The sequence below is a fragment of the Scomber japonicus genome, chromosome 12, assembly GCF_027409825.1.
Source record: "Scomber japonicus isolate fScoJap1 chromosome 12, fScoJap1.pri, whole genome shotgun sequence".
Lineage (NCBI taxonomy): Eukaryota > Metazoa > Chordata > Actinopteri > Scombriformes > Scombridae > Scomber > Scomber japonicus.
Window position 1 is genome coordinate 35,568,121 of NC_070589.1, and position 16,794 is coordinate 35,584,914.

At 41.7% G+C, this 16,794-nt stretch overlaps 1 protein-coding gene across 1 annotated transcript; it reads left to right on the forward strand.

The window, feature by feature from the left end:
* Window positions 1-753: 753 nt before the first annotated feature.
* Window positions 754-9,531, forward strand: LOC128368862 (E3 ubiquitin-protein ligase TRIM63-like). Its single transcript, XM_053329753.1, has 10 exons — window positions 754-882; window positions 2,804-2,973; window positions 3,951-4,125; window positions 7,074-7,169; window positions 7,275-7,508; window positions 7,853-7,875; window positions 8,015-8,139; window positions 8,877-8,982; window positions 9,064-9,175; window positions 9,331-9,531. Exons 1-10 carry the CDS (start codon window positions 763-765, stop codon window positions 9,406-9,408), a joined length of 1,239 nt encoding a protein of 412 aa, XP_053185728.1. The 5' UTR covers window positions 754-762; the 3' UTR covers window positions 9,409-9,531.
* Window positions 9,532-16,794: the final 7,263 nt, after the last annotated feature.

A 16,794-nucleotide genomic window follows, 5' to 3' on the forward strand; every position in this document is an offset into this window, starting at 1 on the left:
TAAACAATATTAAAGTTTAATTTAAAAACTGAATTTGTGTGTTTCCTCCAGAGTGTGATGAGAAGATAAATCTGTTTAATCAGCAGCAGGATGATCGTAACTCTGATGTTCATAATGTTTTAGTTTGAAGTTTGATTTTGTTGATTTTCATTGATCTGAAGCTCCTGCAGACTGAGAACTGAGCTGTGATCATGTGATGTGGTGATGTGTCCTGCAGGCGGCGCTCTTCATCCAAACATCTGATCTTCCTCACTGATGGGATTATCTTCTGTTAGGACCAAAAAAAAACCTACAAATCTCAGCTCATCAGCTCATCAGCTCACTAACCCTAACTAACTAAATATTAAACTACGCTGACGTGTCTCTCAACATTAAACTGATCGTCACAGTAATCACTTTATCACATGCAGCCTTCTGTGTTAACTCTGTGGACTGTCCCTTTAACAAACTGTGTCCTGCTTACCCCCTCCCCCCCGCATACCTCCAGCACCCCCCCCCCCTCCCCCCTCCCCCCATGCTCTGTCATGTCTCCTCGTGACCTTTGACATATAAGGACATGTCGGCCCCTGCTGACGTCCTTCTGTCTAAAAACAGCCTGCAGCATTCAGACAGTCGTCAGGCCTCAAACACACCACTGCTGCTCTACTTCCTCTACTTTACTTTATTAATTTATTTATCTCTGGACCCCCCCCACCCCCCTCGTCCCCCCGGTCCGGTCCGGGTCCCGGTGTGTCCCCCGCGTCCTCTCCGTCTCTCAGCAGCATGGAGAGTCTGGAGAAGCAGCTGATCTGTCCCATCTGTCTGGAGGTCTTCACCAAGCCGGTGGTGATCCTGCCCTGCCAGCACAACCTCTGCAGGAAGTGTGCCAACGACGTCTTCCAGGTGAGACTGTCCTCCAGGTGAGACTGTCCTCCAGGTGAGACTGTCCTCCAGGTGAGGACACCGGGTCCGTCCTGCCAGACAGACAGCTGAGGGTCTGGTGGAGGTTTGAGGAGGGTTAGATGAAGGTTTGAGGAGGGTTAGATGAAGGTTTGATGGTTAGATGAAGGTCTGAGGGTTAGATGAAGGTTTGACTGTTTATTGCAGCGTTGTTTAAAAAGTCTCCTTGTTGTTGTGTTCAAGGACACTGGGACATCTGAGCTCTGAGACAGAGGCTGATTATCTCTTTGACTTCTTGTGTTTCTGATGTAAATCTCAGACTGTGTTTATTTATCTGTTTCTGAGGAAGATGAGAGCTGATCTTCATCCTTTTGTTGCTGCTCATGTGGGAATGTTGAGTCTCTTTAAAATGAAACCTGAAGAGTTTGTTTAGACCTGCTCTATGTGGAAAGAGCCTTCACATGACTCTGTTGGGATTTATAAATAAAGATTGATTGATTGATATGGGTCAGTAATAATAAGAGTTGATGAGATGATGAATCAACAAATCAGTTAAACTAGATTTAAAAGCAGCATCAGGTTTGTTAAAATGTACATTTAGTATTTTTGTTGGTTTTCTAGAAGGTAGGAAAGAAGGAAGGAAGGAAGGTAGGAAGGAAGGAAGGAAGGAAGGAAGGAAGGAAGGAAGGGAGGGAGGAAGGAAGGACAGAAGGAAAGAAGGAAGGGAGGGAGGAAGGAAGGAAGGAAGGAAGGGACTGAATTCAGACTGAACTCCGCAGCAAGACATCATGGAGGTTACGACCAGTTCAATATAATCAATATATTAAAAAAAGATCAATAAGAGAGATTTGAAATGACGTTTGACCCATTTTATACCAAAAGACTGAATGCTCCTGAACATGTCAAATGGTGTAACCACAAAATGTCAAATGGTGTAACCACAAAAGAATGATAGATATTAAATATGTGATCTCCTGCAGTGTATTTAAGTGGACTTATACTAATAATGACTTCATTTAAAACATGTATTGAGGAGGATATTTAAACCCCATTGTTCTTTTTTATGTCAGACACACTCAGTTTATTTTAAAATGCTTCAAATTTAACTGTTAGAAACTCTTCTTTGTTCTTTCTAAGTTATTTTATTCACTGAGTTCAGACTGGAGTCACCTGGTTTCTGCTGAGTCATCATTCAAAAATATCTTCAGACGACTTATTTTAGACGTTGTTCTCAGTAACGTGATCATCATGAGTCTGTGACTCAGGTTTATTACTTTGTTTGTTTTGGGCCTAGTTGAAAATGAGATGATTCAATCTGGAGCAGTTTATGCAGATTAATCTCCAAATGAAACATGTTTATATTTCTCTCTTATCAGCTCTCAGAGTCAGTAACATTAATACTGAACCATGAGACGTTCACTGGTCCCTGAACGCACCACCACGCAGTCTCTGAAAGCACCACCACGCAGTCCCTGAACGCACCACCACGCAGTCCCTGAACGCACCACCACGCATTGTCAGAGCTTAATGAAAACCATATTTTACTAATTTAACACTTTGTGATGAAGTTCTTTACACAAAATATTAAAATGATTCTCAGGTTTATTGATGTCGAGGTTTCAATCAGCAGCTTGTTCAGGAGCTTTCAGTCGCGTCACACGGTCTTCATTTGCTTCTGTTTCAGTGTTTTATTTTCCAGGTTATGATTTAATATTATTTAATATCAGTTATTAAAGACAGTAACGTTACAGAAAGAATATATGATACTTCCTATTTGAGCTCTCATCTAAATCATCATGTTATCATACCTGTGATGCCCCGCCCCCATGTGACCCGTACCTGTGATGCCCCGCCCCCATGTGACCCGTACCTGTGATGCCCCGCCCCCATGTGACCGTACCTGTAATGCCCCGCCCCCCTGCAGGCAGCCAATCCCTACCTGGTGACCAGAGGCACCACGGTGACGTCAGGTGGTCGTTTCCGCTGCCCGTCCTGCCGCCATGAGGTCGTTCTGGATCGACACGGCGTTTACGGTCTGCAGAGGAACCTGCTGGTGGAGAACATCATCGACATGTACAAGCAGGGTTCCACCAGGTAACACAACTACACACAACTACACACATATACACACCAGGTAACACAACTACACACAACTACACACCAGGTAACACAACTACACACAACTACACACACACCAGGTAACACAACTACACACAACTACACACCAGGTAACACAACTACACACAACTACACACACCTGTACATAAACCTGTACAGAAAAATGACATCACAGCTGACAGGAAATGGACTACCAGATTAAGAGTCCTGTGACACTGAAACCACAATCCTTTCAAAATAAGATGAAATAATAACTAAAGTTAGCTTAGCTTTAGCTTGTAGGTCCAGTTAGCATAGAGTCTGCTCTCTAGTTCACTGATTGGCTGTTCTGGATGTTTGCAGTGGTCGTCATGGTGACAGCTGACAGGTTTGACAGGTGTGAGACACTGAGTCTATTTTTATTAGAGTCAGTGGGTCAGTGGAGCAGCTGACTGTAAACATGTTTAATGAGTTAGAGCAGTGAGTCGACATGAGTTCAAATATATAAAATGGCATCAAATGTTTATTTATCAACTACTGAGTTTAAAAACATATCCATATTATAATCCTAAATACGGCACTTTAAGTTGATAATTATGCACAAACCTTTCATTATTTAAGTTAATTATTTCTTTGGTTATTTTTATATCTTTATATTTCCAAATAGTTCAAGAGAATGTTTTTCAGACACTGATGAAACTGAGACACATCAGCTTCATGTTCAATATGAAATAATCACACGAATAATACAGATGACAGATTTATTCATGTACAGTATGAAAATTAGACATCAGTGCTCACATGTAATGATTATAAATAATTGATATTATGATTTAAAACTTTATTTTTTTATGTTCTTATTAAAATCTAGAAAATATAAACATTTACAATTCCATTTAAGTAATTTTGGTCTTCTGTACCTCAGTGCTGCATTCACTGTTGATGAGCAGAGTGGGATGTTTCATGTCTCTCAGCAGTAAACCGGCTCCGGAGGTGAAGGTGGAGCCGATGTGTGACGAGCACGAAGGCGAGAAGATCAACATCTACTGCGTCACCTGCAGCGTTCCCACCTGTTCGCTCTGTAAAGTGTTTGGAGCGCACAAGGACTGCGAGGTCGCCCCGCTGGAGAGCGTCTTCAGCAAGCAGAAGGTCAACAAAACACCACGTAACACCACGAAACCCACGAAACATCACGAAACATCACAAAACCCAACAAAGTACCAGGAAACATCACGAAACATCATGAAACACAACGAAACACCACGAAACATCACGAAACCCAACAAACCCCATCGTAACACCACGAAATACCACAAAACATCACAAAACACCACAAAACATCACGAAACCCAACGAAACACCACGAAACACCACGAAACACCACGAAACCCAACGAAACATCACGAAACATCACAAAACATCATGAAACCCAACGAAACACCACGAAACATCACAAAACATCATGAAACCCAATGAAACACCACGTAACACTATAAAACACCACGAAACATCACGAAACCCAGCAAAATACCAGGAAACATCACGAAACCCAACGAAACACCACGAAACACCACGAAACACCACGAAACCCAAAGAAACATCACAAAACCCAAAGAAACATCACAAAACCCAAAGAAACATCACAAAACCCAACGAAACACCACGAAACCCAACGAAACATCACGAAACATCACGAAACATCACGAAACATCACAAAACATCACAAAACATCATGAAACCCAACGAAACACCACGTAACATCACGAAACCCCACGAAACATCACGAAACCCAACAAAACACCATGAAACATCACAAAACCCAACAAAACATCACGAAACATCACAAAACCCAACGAAACACCACAAAACATCACAAAACCCAACGAAACACCACGAAACACCACGAAACACCACAAAACACCATGAAACCCAAAGAAACATCACAAAACCCAAAGAAACATCACAAAACCCAACGAAACACCACGTAACACCACGAAACACCACAAAACACCATGAAACCCAAAGAAACATCACGAAACCCAACGAAACATCACGAAACCCAACGAAACATCACGTAACACCACGAAACACCACGAAACACCATGAAACCCAAAGAAACATCACAAAACCCAAAGAAACATCACAAAACCCAACGAAACACCACGAAACATCACGAAACCCAACGAAACATCACGAAACCCAACGAAACATCACGAAACACCACGAAACCCAACGAAACATCACGAAACCCAACGAAACATCACGTAACACCACGAAACACCACGAAACATCATGAAACACCACGAAACACCACGAAACACCACGTAACACCACGAAACACCACGAAACACCACGTAACACCACGAAACACCACGAAACATCACGAAACACCACGAAACACCACGAAACACCACGTAACACCACGAAACACCACGAAACATCATGAAACACCACGCAACACCACGAAACACCACGAAACACCACGTAACACCACGAAACACAACGAAACATCACGAAACCCAACAAAACACCACGAAACATCACGATACATCACGAAACCCAACAAAACACCACGAAACCCAACGAAACATCACAAAACCCAACGAAACACCACGAAACACCACGAAACACCACGTAACATCACGTAACACCACGTAACACCACGAAACCCAACGAAACATCACAAAACATCACGTAACACCACGTAACATCACGTAACACCACGTAACACCACAACACCCAACAAAACATCACGAAACCCAACGTAACACCACGTAACATCACGTAACATCACGTAACACCACGTAACACCACGAAACACCACGAAACCCAACGAAACATCACAAAACCCAACGAAACATCACGAAACACAACGAAACATCACGAAACGTCAAGAAATATCACGAAACCCAACGAAACATCACAAAACCCAACGAAACACCACGTAACATCACGAAACACAACGAAACATCACGAAACCCAACAAAACACCACGAAACATCACGATACATCACGAAACCCAACAAAACACCACGAAACCCAACGAAACATCACAAAACCCAACGAAACACCACGAAACACCACGTAACATCACGTAACACCACGTAACACCACGAAACCCAACGAAACATCACAAAACATCACGTAACACCACGAAACCCAACGAAACATCACAAAACCCAATGAAACCCAATGAAACATCACGAAACGTCACGAAATACCACGAAACCCAACGAAATATCACAAAACACCACGTAACACCACGTAACATCACGTAACACCACGTAACACCACAAAACCCAACAAAACATCACGAAACATCACGAAACCCAACGTAAAACCACGTAACATCACGTAACATCACGTAACATCACGTAACACCACGTAACACCACAAAACCCAACAAAACATCACGAAACATCACGAAACCCAACGAAACACCACGTAACATCACGTAACACCACGTAACACCACGAAACCCAACGAAACATCACAAAACCCAACGAAACATCACGAAACACCAGGAAACCCAATGAAACATCACGAAACACAACGAAACGTCACGAAATATCACGAAACCCAACGAAACATCACAAAACCCAATGAAACCCAACGAAGCCCAACGAAACATCACGAAACATCACGATACATCACGAAACCCAACAAAACATCACGAAACATCACGAAACCCAACGAAACACCACGAAACACCACGTAACATCACGTAACACCACGTAACACCACGAAACCCAACGAAACATCACGAAACATCACGAAACCCAACGAAACACCACGAAACACCAGGAAACCCAACGAAGCCCAACGAAATATCACGATACATCACGAAACCCAACGAAACACCACGTAACACCACGAAACATCACGTAACATCACGTAACACCACGTAACACCACGTAACATCACGAAACCCAACGAAACACCACCTAACACTGATTAATTTGACAGATTGTGATACACTGGTTACCATAGACACAGTGGTCTGAAGGTGTCACTGACTGTTGCCATGGAAACGTGACTCTCAGGTCTTCATATTGAGTGTGCTGATGTCAGACTGACGCTGCGCTCTGATTGGTCAGGCGGAGCTGACGGACTGCATCTCGATGTTGGTCGGAAACAACGAACGAATCCAGGCGATCATCAGTCAGCTGGAGGAGACCTGCAGAGCCGTGGACGTGAGTTAAACACTGCTCCTGTGTCTGCTGCTTTATTTACTTATTCATTTATTTATTCTTTATTCTTCATTCAGAATAAACGTTCTCAGTTTTTGGTGTTTTCAGGAGAACGGGCGCAGACAGAAGTCGAACGTGTGCGAGCGGTTCGATTACCTGTTCGCGCTGCTGGAGGAGCGTAAAGGTGAACTGACGCTGCGGATCAACGCGGAGCAGCAGGAGAAGCTGGACTACATCCAGGGTCTGAGCCGCAGGTACAGCCAGCACCTGGAGGACGCCGCCAAGCTGCTGGAGACCGCCATCCAAACCATGGACGAGTCCGAGATGGCCGTGTTCCTGCAGGTGAACCTGAACGCATCGCAGAAAGGAACGGCTCTCATCTGATTGGCCGAGAGTCATAGATATGTTACCATGACAACAACAGTCATTCAGCAGTGTGTGCTAGTATGTTAGCATGGAGCTACCAGCTTGAATATAGTGTAGATAGAAGTGCTAGCATCGAGAAAGCTATCACTCAACATGCTAATGTGCTACCATCACTGGATACAGTGTTAGCATAGAGCTACAGAGTTAGCATGGAGCTACAGAGTTAGCGTGGAGCTATAGTGTTAGCATGGAGCTACAGTCACTAATAAAGTATAAACATATTAAGTATTCAACGTTAACATTTCGTCTCGTTTCCACAGACGGCCAAACCGCTGCTGCAGAAGTGAGTTTCTGACTTTTAATCGCCTCTCTGAGTTTTTTATCTGTGGGACATTTTGTCTTCATGTCTTCATGTCTTCATGTCTTCATGTCTTCATGTCTTCGTTTCTTCGTGTCTTCATGTCTTCGTGTCGTCCTCTCAGGTTAGCCGAGGGAACCGACACGTCTCGTCTGGAGAAGATTCAGCCGGGTTACGAGAACATGGAACACTTCACAGCCAACTTTGAGCCGCAGCGGAAAGCGCTGAGCAGCGTCGACTTCATCAAACGTAAGAAAATAAAAAACCTTTAAATCTTTACTGAACCAGGACCCACTAGACCAGGATCCACTAGACCAGGACCCACTAGACTAGGACCCACTAGACCAGGTCCCACTAGACCAGGACCCACTAGACCAGGACCCACTGCACTAGCTGGAGCTCATGTTTTGGTGGCAGTGCTCCTCCTGTTCCTCCTCAAACAGAGGAGCAGATAGTGCTCCTGCTGCTGGGTCCATGTCCGGCTCTCCTGGTGGAACGGCCATTCTCCTGGTTCTCCTGGTTCTCCTGGTGGAACAGCCGCTCTCCTGGTTCTCCTGGTTCTCCTGGTTTCTCCTGGTTTCTCCTGGTTCTCCTGGTGGAATGGCTGTTCTCCTGGTTTCTCCTGGTTCTCCTGGTTCTCCTCCCTGCTCTTCACACTGTGCTGGCAGACTCGTATGGATGTGTCCTCCTGGAGGAGCTGGACTAGCTGCAGGTAGCGCCTCATGCTAGCAGAACACCAAACTAGAGGAGAAGGAGAGAGCAGCTGTCGGTGGACACCACATGGAAACACTTCCTGTTTGGAGGGAGGCGGGTCTCCGTTGCACCTGTTGTCACTTTCATTGGATCAATAAACTGATTGATCTCTCTGAAGGTTCACTGAGCTGCTGCTATACTGACGTCATACTGTATATATATGTATGTTTATGCACATATATATATATAGCAGCATCAGTAAGTTAATTCCTCTCATGTAATTTGATCCTCAGCTGATGAAGACGATGATGATGAGGAGGATGAAGATGCTGAGGTCAGAGGAGTGACAGCAGGAGGAGCAGCAGCACTTCCAGCCAGTCAGCAGCCTCCTCCTCCTCCGTCTGTCCCGCCTCAATCTGTCCCACCTCAGTCTCCCCCCCCTCAGAGACCCTCAGAGCCTCCCCCCACGCAGACGAAGAGCCCCACCCCCCCCACGCAGACGAAGAGCCCCACCCCTCCCCACACCTCCACCTCCACCTCCACACTGGCCCCGCCCCCTCTGCCCCTCCCTACCGCCAGCCCCTCCCCTCAGGTATGACATTACACGCTGCATTCAGGAACTGTTTGGAAATCTGACACCTGCAAAGCTGTCAAATAAATGTCTTCCTCTTCCTCTTCTTCCTCCTCCTCCTCCTCCTCCTTCTCCTCCTCCTCCTCTTCCTCCTCCTCTTCCTCTTCCAGGTTCAGTCTGACCAGCAGAACGACTCGGAGGACAAAGATGGACCCAAACACGTCTTCTCCTTCAGTTGGCTCAACCAGAAGTGACTTTTTTTTTTTTACATTCTCACATTCTTTTCTTTTTTAGTCCAAACTGCAGATTATTGTTCTTGTTTTAAAAAGCTAAAAGACTTTTTTCTTCCGTCAGTCTGAATTTGTCAGAACTGAAATATTAAATTGAAGAGTTAGCATGGAAGCCGTGTGATCATCAGACACGTGTCACATGTTGTTTTAATGTGTTTTTAATAGTTTTTTTTATTTTTAGATAAAAGAAAAATAACTTTATTGAAGTCCTGATGTTCTGATTTAAAGACTCAGATTTGTAATGATGTAACAGCAGGGAGCCAAATAAATGTTTTATTATTGATCAGCTTCCACTTTGATTGTTTTAAACTCTGACACGTTTCATCTCTGCTTTACAACAATGAAGACGTTGAATCATCGTAGACACACGAGGTTCGTAGAGCGAAGCGTTGATGTTTGGTTCTGGCAGATGAAGCAAAGACGGGTCAGTAGGGCTGGACGTCAGTACTCAATACCTTTAATATATCCACAGAAATAAATAGATACCAAGTAGTAGGAATCAAACGATACCTGCAACCCATCCTCTTTACACTGAGCTAGAACATATGACTGTTTGTATGGATTTGCTCAACAGCCAACCAACACAAGCTTGGGTTTAATCAAAGGTGCTTTATTGTTCAAAGACATACAAGGAATTAGCTTTGGTAGTAGTAGGATACCATAACCAAGAAAAGACAGACAGAAAAGACATGACACCAGACAAATTAAGCACAAAGATGACATACAGTACATATAATAAATATTACTACAGTAGAAAAAAGTGCAGTTAGTGTAATCTACAGAGAGGACAGATCTACGATACGAACCGTGTGTCTGGTCTGCCGGAGTCTGGACCAGGAGGTTCTACACGCTGAGGACGGACTCGATGGTGGCGGTGTGAAACCGGATCGTAAGGGTCTCTGGTGGTTTGGGTTTTAAGCTGTCTGAGAAAGAAGTCTTTGTTGGGCTTTTAAGATTGAGTTCATGTTCCTCTCCTACTTTAGATCGCCGCACATGATCGAACCCAGGACATGACTGATCCTACAGCGGAGACAACAGAAGATGTTGGGGGGGGGGGGGGGGGGGCGGTCATGGTTACTCTACGCGCCTGTAGAGTTACATTACTAAATGTGTAGCTAATGAAGTACTCAGTTGGTATCAGGAGCATTTTTAAACAACACCCAGCTTGAGTGAAAAGCAGGAGATCTGGAAGGAGTCCAAAGTCCGCAGGCAGAGGTCAGAGGTCAGAGGTCAGAGGTCAGAACAGGACAACCAGCGCTGTAGAGCTCAGCAGTTAAAACACAACCTGACAGCGAGCCAGTGAGAATGGACCAGTGTATATACTGAGGGACTAATGATGCTAGGTGATGCATGACGAGACAACTAGGAGTTACCCTATAATAATAATAATAATAATAATAATAATAATAATAATAATAAGTATTTAGTATAGCACCTTTCACTGGATTCACTAAGTGCTTCACATCATAAAACATACAAACATTAAAAAACAAAAATAAAATCTTTGAGGCAGAATAAAGAACTAATTAAAACTGAATTAAAACATAAAAGAGCAAAAAAATATAAAAAGCAAAAACAAACAGAGGGTTAGGGTCTCACATACAGTAAAGGGTTAGGGTCTCACATACAGTAAAGGGTTAGGGTCTCACATACAGTAAAGGGTTAGGGTCACACATACAGTAAAGGGTTAGGGTTAGGGTCTCACATACAGTAAAGGGTTAGGGTCTCACATACAGTAAAGGGTTAGGGTCACACATACAGTAAAGGGTTAGGGTTAGGGTCTCACATACAGTAAAGGGTTAGGGTCTCACATACAGTAAAGGGTTAGGGTCTCACATACAGTAAAGGGTTAGGGTCACACATACAGTAAAGGGTTAGGGTCTCACATACAGTAAAGGGTTAGGGTCTCACATACAGTAAAGGGTTAGGGTCACACATACAGTAAAGGGTTAGGGTTAGGGTCACACATACAGTAAAGGGTTAGGGTCTCACATACAGTAAAGGGTTAGGGTCTCACATACAGTAAAGGGTTAGGGTCACACATACAGTAAAGGGTTAGGGTCTCACATACAGTAAAGGGTTAGGGTTAGGGTCTCACATACAGTAAAGGGTTAGGGTCTCACATACAGTAAAGGGTTAGGGTCACACATACAGTAAAGGGTTAGGGTTAGGGTCTCACATACAGTAAAGGGTTAGGGTCTCACATACAGTAAAGGGTTAGGGTTAGGGTCTCACATACAGTAAAGGGTTAGGGTCACACATACAGTAAAGGGTTAGGGTCTCACATACAGTAAAGGGTTAGGGTCACACATACAGTAAAGGGTTGGGGTCACACATACAGTAAAGGGTTAGGGTCTCACATACAGTAAAGGGTTAGGGTCACACATACAGTAAAGGGTTAGGGTTAGGGTCTCACATACAGTAAAGGGTTAGGGTCTCACATACAGTAAAGGGTTAGGGTCTCACATACAGTAAAGGGTTAGGGTTAGGGTCTCACATACAGTAAAGGGTTAGGGTCACACATACAGTAAAGGGTTAGGGTTAGGGTCACACATACAGTAAAGGGTTAGGGTCACACATACAGTAAAGGGTTAGGGTCACACATACAGTAAAGGGTTAGGGTCCCACATACAGTAAAGGGTTAGGGTCACACATACAGTAAAGGGTTAGGGTCACACATACAGTAAAGGGTTAGGGTCTCACATACAGTAAAGGGTTAGGGTCACACATACAGTAAAGGGTTAGGGTTAGGGTCTCACATACAGTAAAGGGTTAGGGTCACACATACAGTAAAGGGTTAGGGTCTCACATACAGTAAAGGGTTAGGGTCACACATACAGTAAAGGGTTAGGGTCTCACATACAGTAAAGGGTTAGGGTCTCACATACAGTAAAGGGTTAGGGTCACACATACAGTAAAGGGTTAGGGTCTCACATACAGTAAAGGGTTAGGGTCACACATACAGTAAAGGGTTAGGGTCACACATACAGTAAAGGGTTAGGGTCTCACATACAGTAAAGGGTTAGGGTCTCACATACAGTAAAGGGTTAGGGTTAGGGTCACACATACAGTAAAGGGTTAGGGTCACACATACAGTAAAGGGTTAGGGTCCCACATACAGTAAAGGGTTAGGGTCTCACATACAGTAAAGGGTTAGGGTCTCACATACAGTAAAGGGTTAGGGTCTCACATACAGTAAAGGGTTAGGGTCACACATACAGTAAAGGGTTAGGGTCTCACATACAGTAAAGGGTTAGGGTCACACATACAGTAAAGGGTTAGGGTCTCACATACAGTAAAGGGTTAGGGTCTCACATACAGTAAAGGGTTAGGGTCTCACATACAGTAAAGGGTTAGGGTCACACATACAGTAAAGGGTTAGGGTCACACATACAGTAAAGGGTTAGGGTCTCACATACAGTAAAGGGTTAGGGTCTCACATACAGTAAAGGGTTAGGGTCACACATACAGTAAAGGGTTAGGGTCACACATACAGTAAAGGGTTAGGGTCACACATACAGTAAAGGGTTAGGGTCTCACATACTAACCTACCAGCCCATTATCAGTGCAGTGATGGAAGCATCCAGCAGGGGGCAGCATGTGACTGATCTCTAACCTGTTCCAGTTTGAAGCTTCATGTTTAAACCAGAGAAGTTCTGTTGTTGTTTAAATCTGAATCATTGAATCATTGAATCATTGCATCATTGCATCATTGCGTCATTGAATCATTGAGTCATTGAATCATTGCATCATTGCATCATTGCATCATTGAATCATTGAATCATTGAATCATTGCATCATTGCGTCATTGCGTCATTGAATCATTGAGTCATTGAATCATTGCATCATTGCATCATTGCATCATTGAATCATTGAGTAATTGAATCATTGCATCATTGAATCATTGCATCATTGCATCATTGAATCATTGAATCATTGCATCATTGCATCATTGAATCATTGAATCATTGCATCATTGCATCATTGAATCATTGAATCATTGCATCATTGCATCATTGCATCATTGCATCATTGAATCATTGAATCATTGCATCATTGCATCATTGAATCATTGAATCATTGCATCATTGAATCATTGAATCATTGCATCATTGAATCATTGCATCATTGCATCATTGCATCGTTGAATCGTTGAATCATTGAATCATTGAATCATTGCATCACTGAATCATTGAATCATTGAATCATTGAATCATTGAATCATTGAATCATTGCATCACTGAATCATTGAATCATTGAATCATTGAATCATTGAATCATTGAATCATTGAATCATTGCATCACTGAATCATTGAATCATTGAATCATTGCATCATTGAATCATTGCATCATTGAATCATTGCATCATTGAATCATTGAATCATTGAATCATTGAATCATTGAATCATTGCATCACTGAATCATTGCATCACTGAATCATTGAATCATTGAATCATTGAATCATTGAATCATTGAATCATTGAATCATTGAATCATTGAATCACTGAATCATTGAATCATTGAATCATTGAATCATTGCATCACTGAATCATTGAATCATTGAATCTATAGAAATATTAACCCTGACACACCTGATACCTTCTGATATTTCAGGACTTTTATTCTGAAATTCACAAACATTTTATTGTAAAACTATTTAAAAGGAAATCTAATTGAAATATTACAAAAAACAACAAGGCAGGTTTATTAAACTGATTTACAGAATGCACCATGAGACATTTAAGGCAAGGCAAGGCAGTTTTATTTATATAGCGCATTTCATACACAATGGCAACTCAATGTGCTTTACATAAAACAGAAAAACATGTAAAAACATACAATTAACCCCCCCCCCCATAATAAAACAAAGTACAGAAAAATAGAAAGAGAGAAATAAAATACTAGAATAGAGCATTAAATATAAGATTGCAGCATAAAATAATAAATTAGCTTTAAAATCATTAAAAGGACATAGAGTGCAAATGAAAGATTAAAATGTAAAGTGCTTTAAAAGAGCTCAATCATAAGCTCAGGAGAAGAGAAATGTTTTTAACCTGGATTTAAAAGTGTTCACAGTTGGGGCTGATTTCAGTTCTGCTGGTAGTTTTTAATTTAAAACACATTAAAAATATAAAATGACCAGACAACAAAGAAACATGTTGTCTTTAGCAATCATCAATTATAACCTACATTTAAAAATCAATAAATAAACATTATAGCAGTTCTTAATGAAACATGACCTTTCTTAAGGCATTCTCAATAATGACAGAAGACAATAATCACAGTAATGTAAATGTTTGCAGTATTGATCCACTGATTTATCTCATGCATGGTACACGCGTGTATTTGAAATGACAACAACAGCAACAAATAGAAACTTCTGTCCTCTCCTCTGGTCTGGCTTCTCTGGTTTCCTCCATGTGACCTTGAGTCCTTGTGATCCTTGTGCCACTCTGCATCGCTCCTGAATAAACAATAAGTACATTAGTGAACAAATGAATGAATGAATAAGTAATGTATGTAATTTATATCAAAACAAGGTTCTGAACAAACTAACAACATGTGAGTCACTGACCAATGAGATATACTGCTAACAAAATGTGTTTGTTAAGAGGGAAACACTGGTTTAATATCTTTAAATATCTTAAAATTATCATTTAAAAAACTAACAAAAAGCTTTAAAATAAATATATTATGTAAGATGTCAAATGTCTCTCTTTACTCAAACAGGATGAAAAAGAAAGCAAAGTGACTCATCCTGTAATCCCCTGTTCAAACCGCTGTTCCCTCCTCACAGAAAAGACTTTATGCTGCTTCCTTCCACAAAGCTGCTCTGATGGTGCAACTCTGCATCTCTTCTAGTATCATGTTCTGTTTGTCTTTTAGCTTATTTATTAAGAACTGTACTGCTGGTATAATGACAATAAACTTCATTCATTCATTTACATAAAATAGAAATACTCAGGTAGTTTAAAACAGTGTTTAACTACAGACAGATCTATTGGTTTTCTTACCAATGTGAGTTTCCACTTTAGAAGCAAGAGCACGCTGACCCATTTGGTGGAGGATGTCTCGTGTGACCCGTAAAGCATCACTGATGTAGTAGCTGCTCAGTAAGTCAGCAGTGTCTATGGTGTCTCTATCCTTGAGTTTGCTCATAGCAATAGGTCTGAACGTTGACTCTTCATAATGTGACAGTTGAAAGTGAAAAGTTTTCAGGTCCTCCTTGTTGAGTTTATCCAGGATCTCCTTGATTATAGGAGCAGGATTCTGCAAAACAGATGAAATTAGAAAATAAAACAAAGTGGACTGAACAGATCTTCATTCTTTATTTTTCTATAAAAACAAATGAAAAGCACTTTGAAGTTTTACCGTCAGTGGCACAGCTTCCATTTGAAGGTCTGAACTCGCCATCTCAGGTTGAGGTGTGATTATTAACAGTGTGTGTCCTCAGCTGCTCACTGCAACCTGCTCGCTGCAACCTGCTCGCTGCAACCTGCCTCATTTAAGGAGAATATGTGATCAAACCTTGTTGTGTGTTAAGCAGCTGGCCAGATGTTGTTTTTTCCACTTAAGAAATATTGGTGAAGTGAATCTGTAGTTTCTAGCTGTTAGTTGATCTAAGCCTACAGAGGTCCAAGAAGTTCTGGTTCCTGTCATCAAAATCTTTGTTCCCTTTCTATCAGGAAACATCTGATCATTGAATAAGGATAAACAAAAAGAGACCTTCAGCTTTTAGTGTTGGTTTTTATCAATAATCTGTGCTGTGGACACATTGGGATCTTCCAGTATAATAAAGGTTCAAAAATGTTTAAGTGTGTCTTAAAACAACAGTCAGGAGCTAAAAGTCACATTAAGTCTGTTTCTTTTGCTTTAGTCATTCTAATGAGGAAAACCTCTTTCACTGTCCACATGGACTCCTAACTACTGCTTACACACAGTTTTTATTTATGTATTCAGTTTCATAGCTGATATATTTTGATTATTTAGTTCACATTACTCACATTTAGCTAATGTTTCTTTCATTTTAGACAGAAATTAATGTAAAACAGCATGTGTACATAAAAAATACATATAAACCTAAATGTTAGATCCAGATTTAACATTTAGGTTTATATTAATTTCGTCTCAAATGAAAGAAAAATAAGCTAAATATTCAAAATATATCAGCTATGAAACTGTAACAAACACAGTCAGGAGCCCACAGTGGTCAGGTATTAGCTTCACTTAATATGTGCAGGTATAGTTTTGCATAAAAGAGGATCACTTATGACAAAATGAAAACACAATTGATGATTTTCACAATGATTGTTTTGTTTGATTCATAAAATGTCAGATAAATACTGAACC

Coding starts and splice junctions, on each gene's coding strand:
- LOC128368862 (XM_053329753.1), top strand. CDS start 763: ATGGAGAGTCTGGAGAAGCAGCTGATCTGTCCCATCTGTCTGGAGGTC. Junction 8,983..9,063: donor CAGCAGCCTCCTCCTCCTCC/GTCTGTCCCGCC, acceptor GCAGACGAAGAG/CCCCACCCCCCCCACGCAGA. Junction 9,176..9,330: donor CCGCCAGCCCCTCCCCTCAG/GTATGACATTAC, acceptor TTCCAGGTTCAG/TCTGACCAGCAGAACGACTC.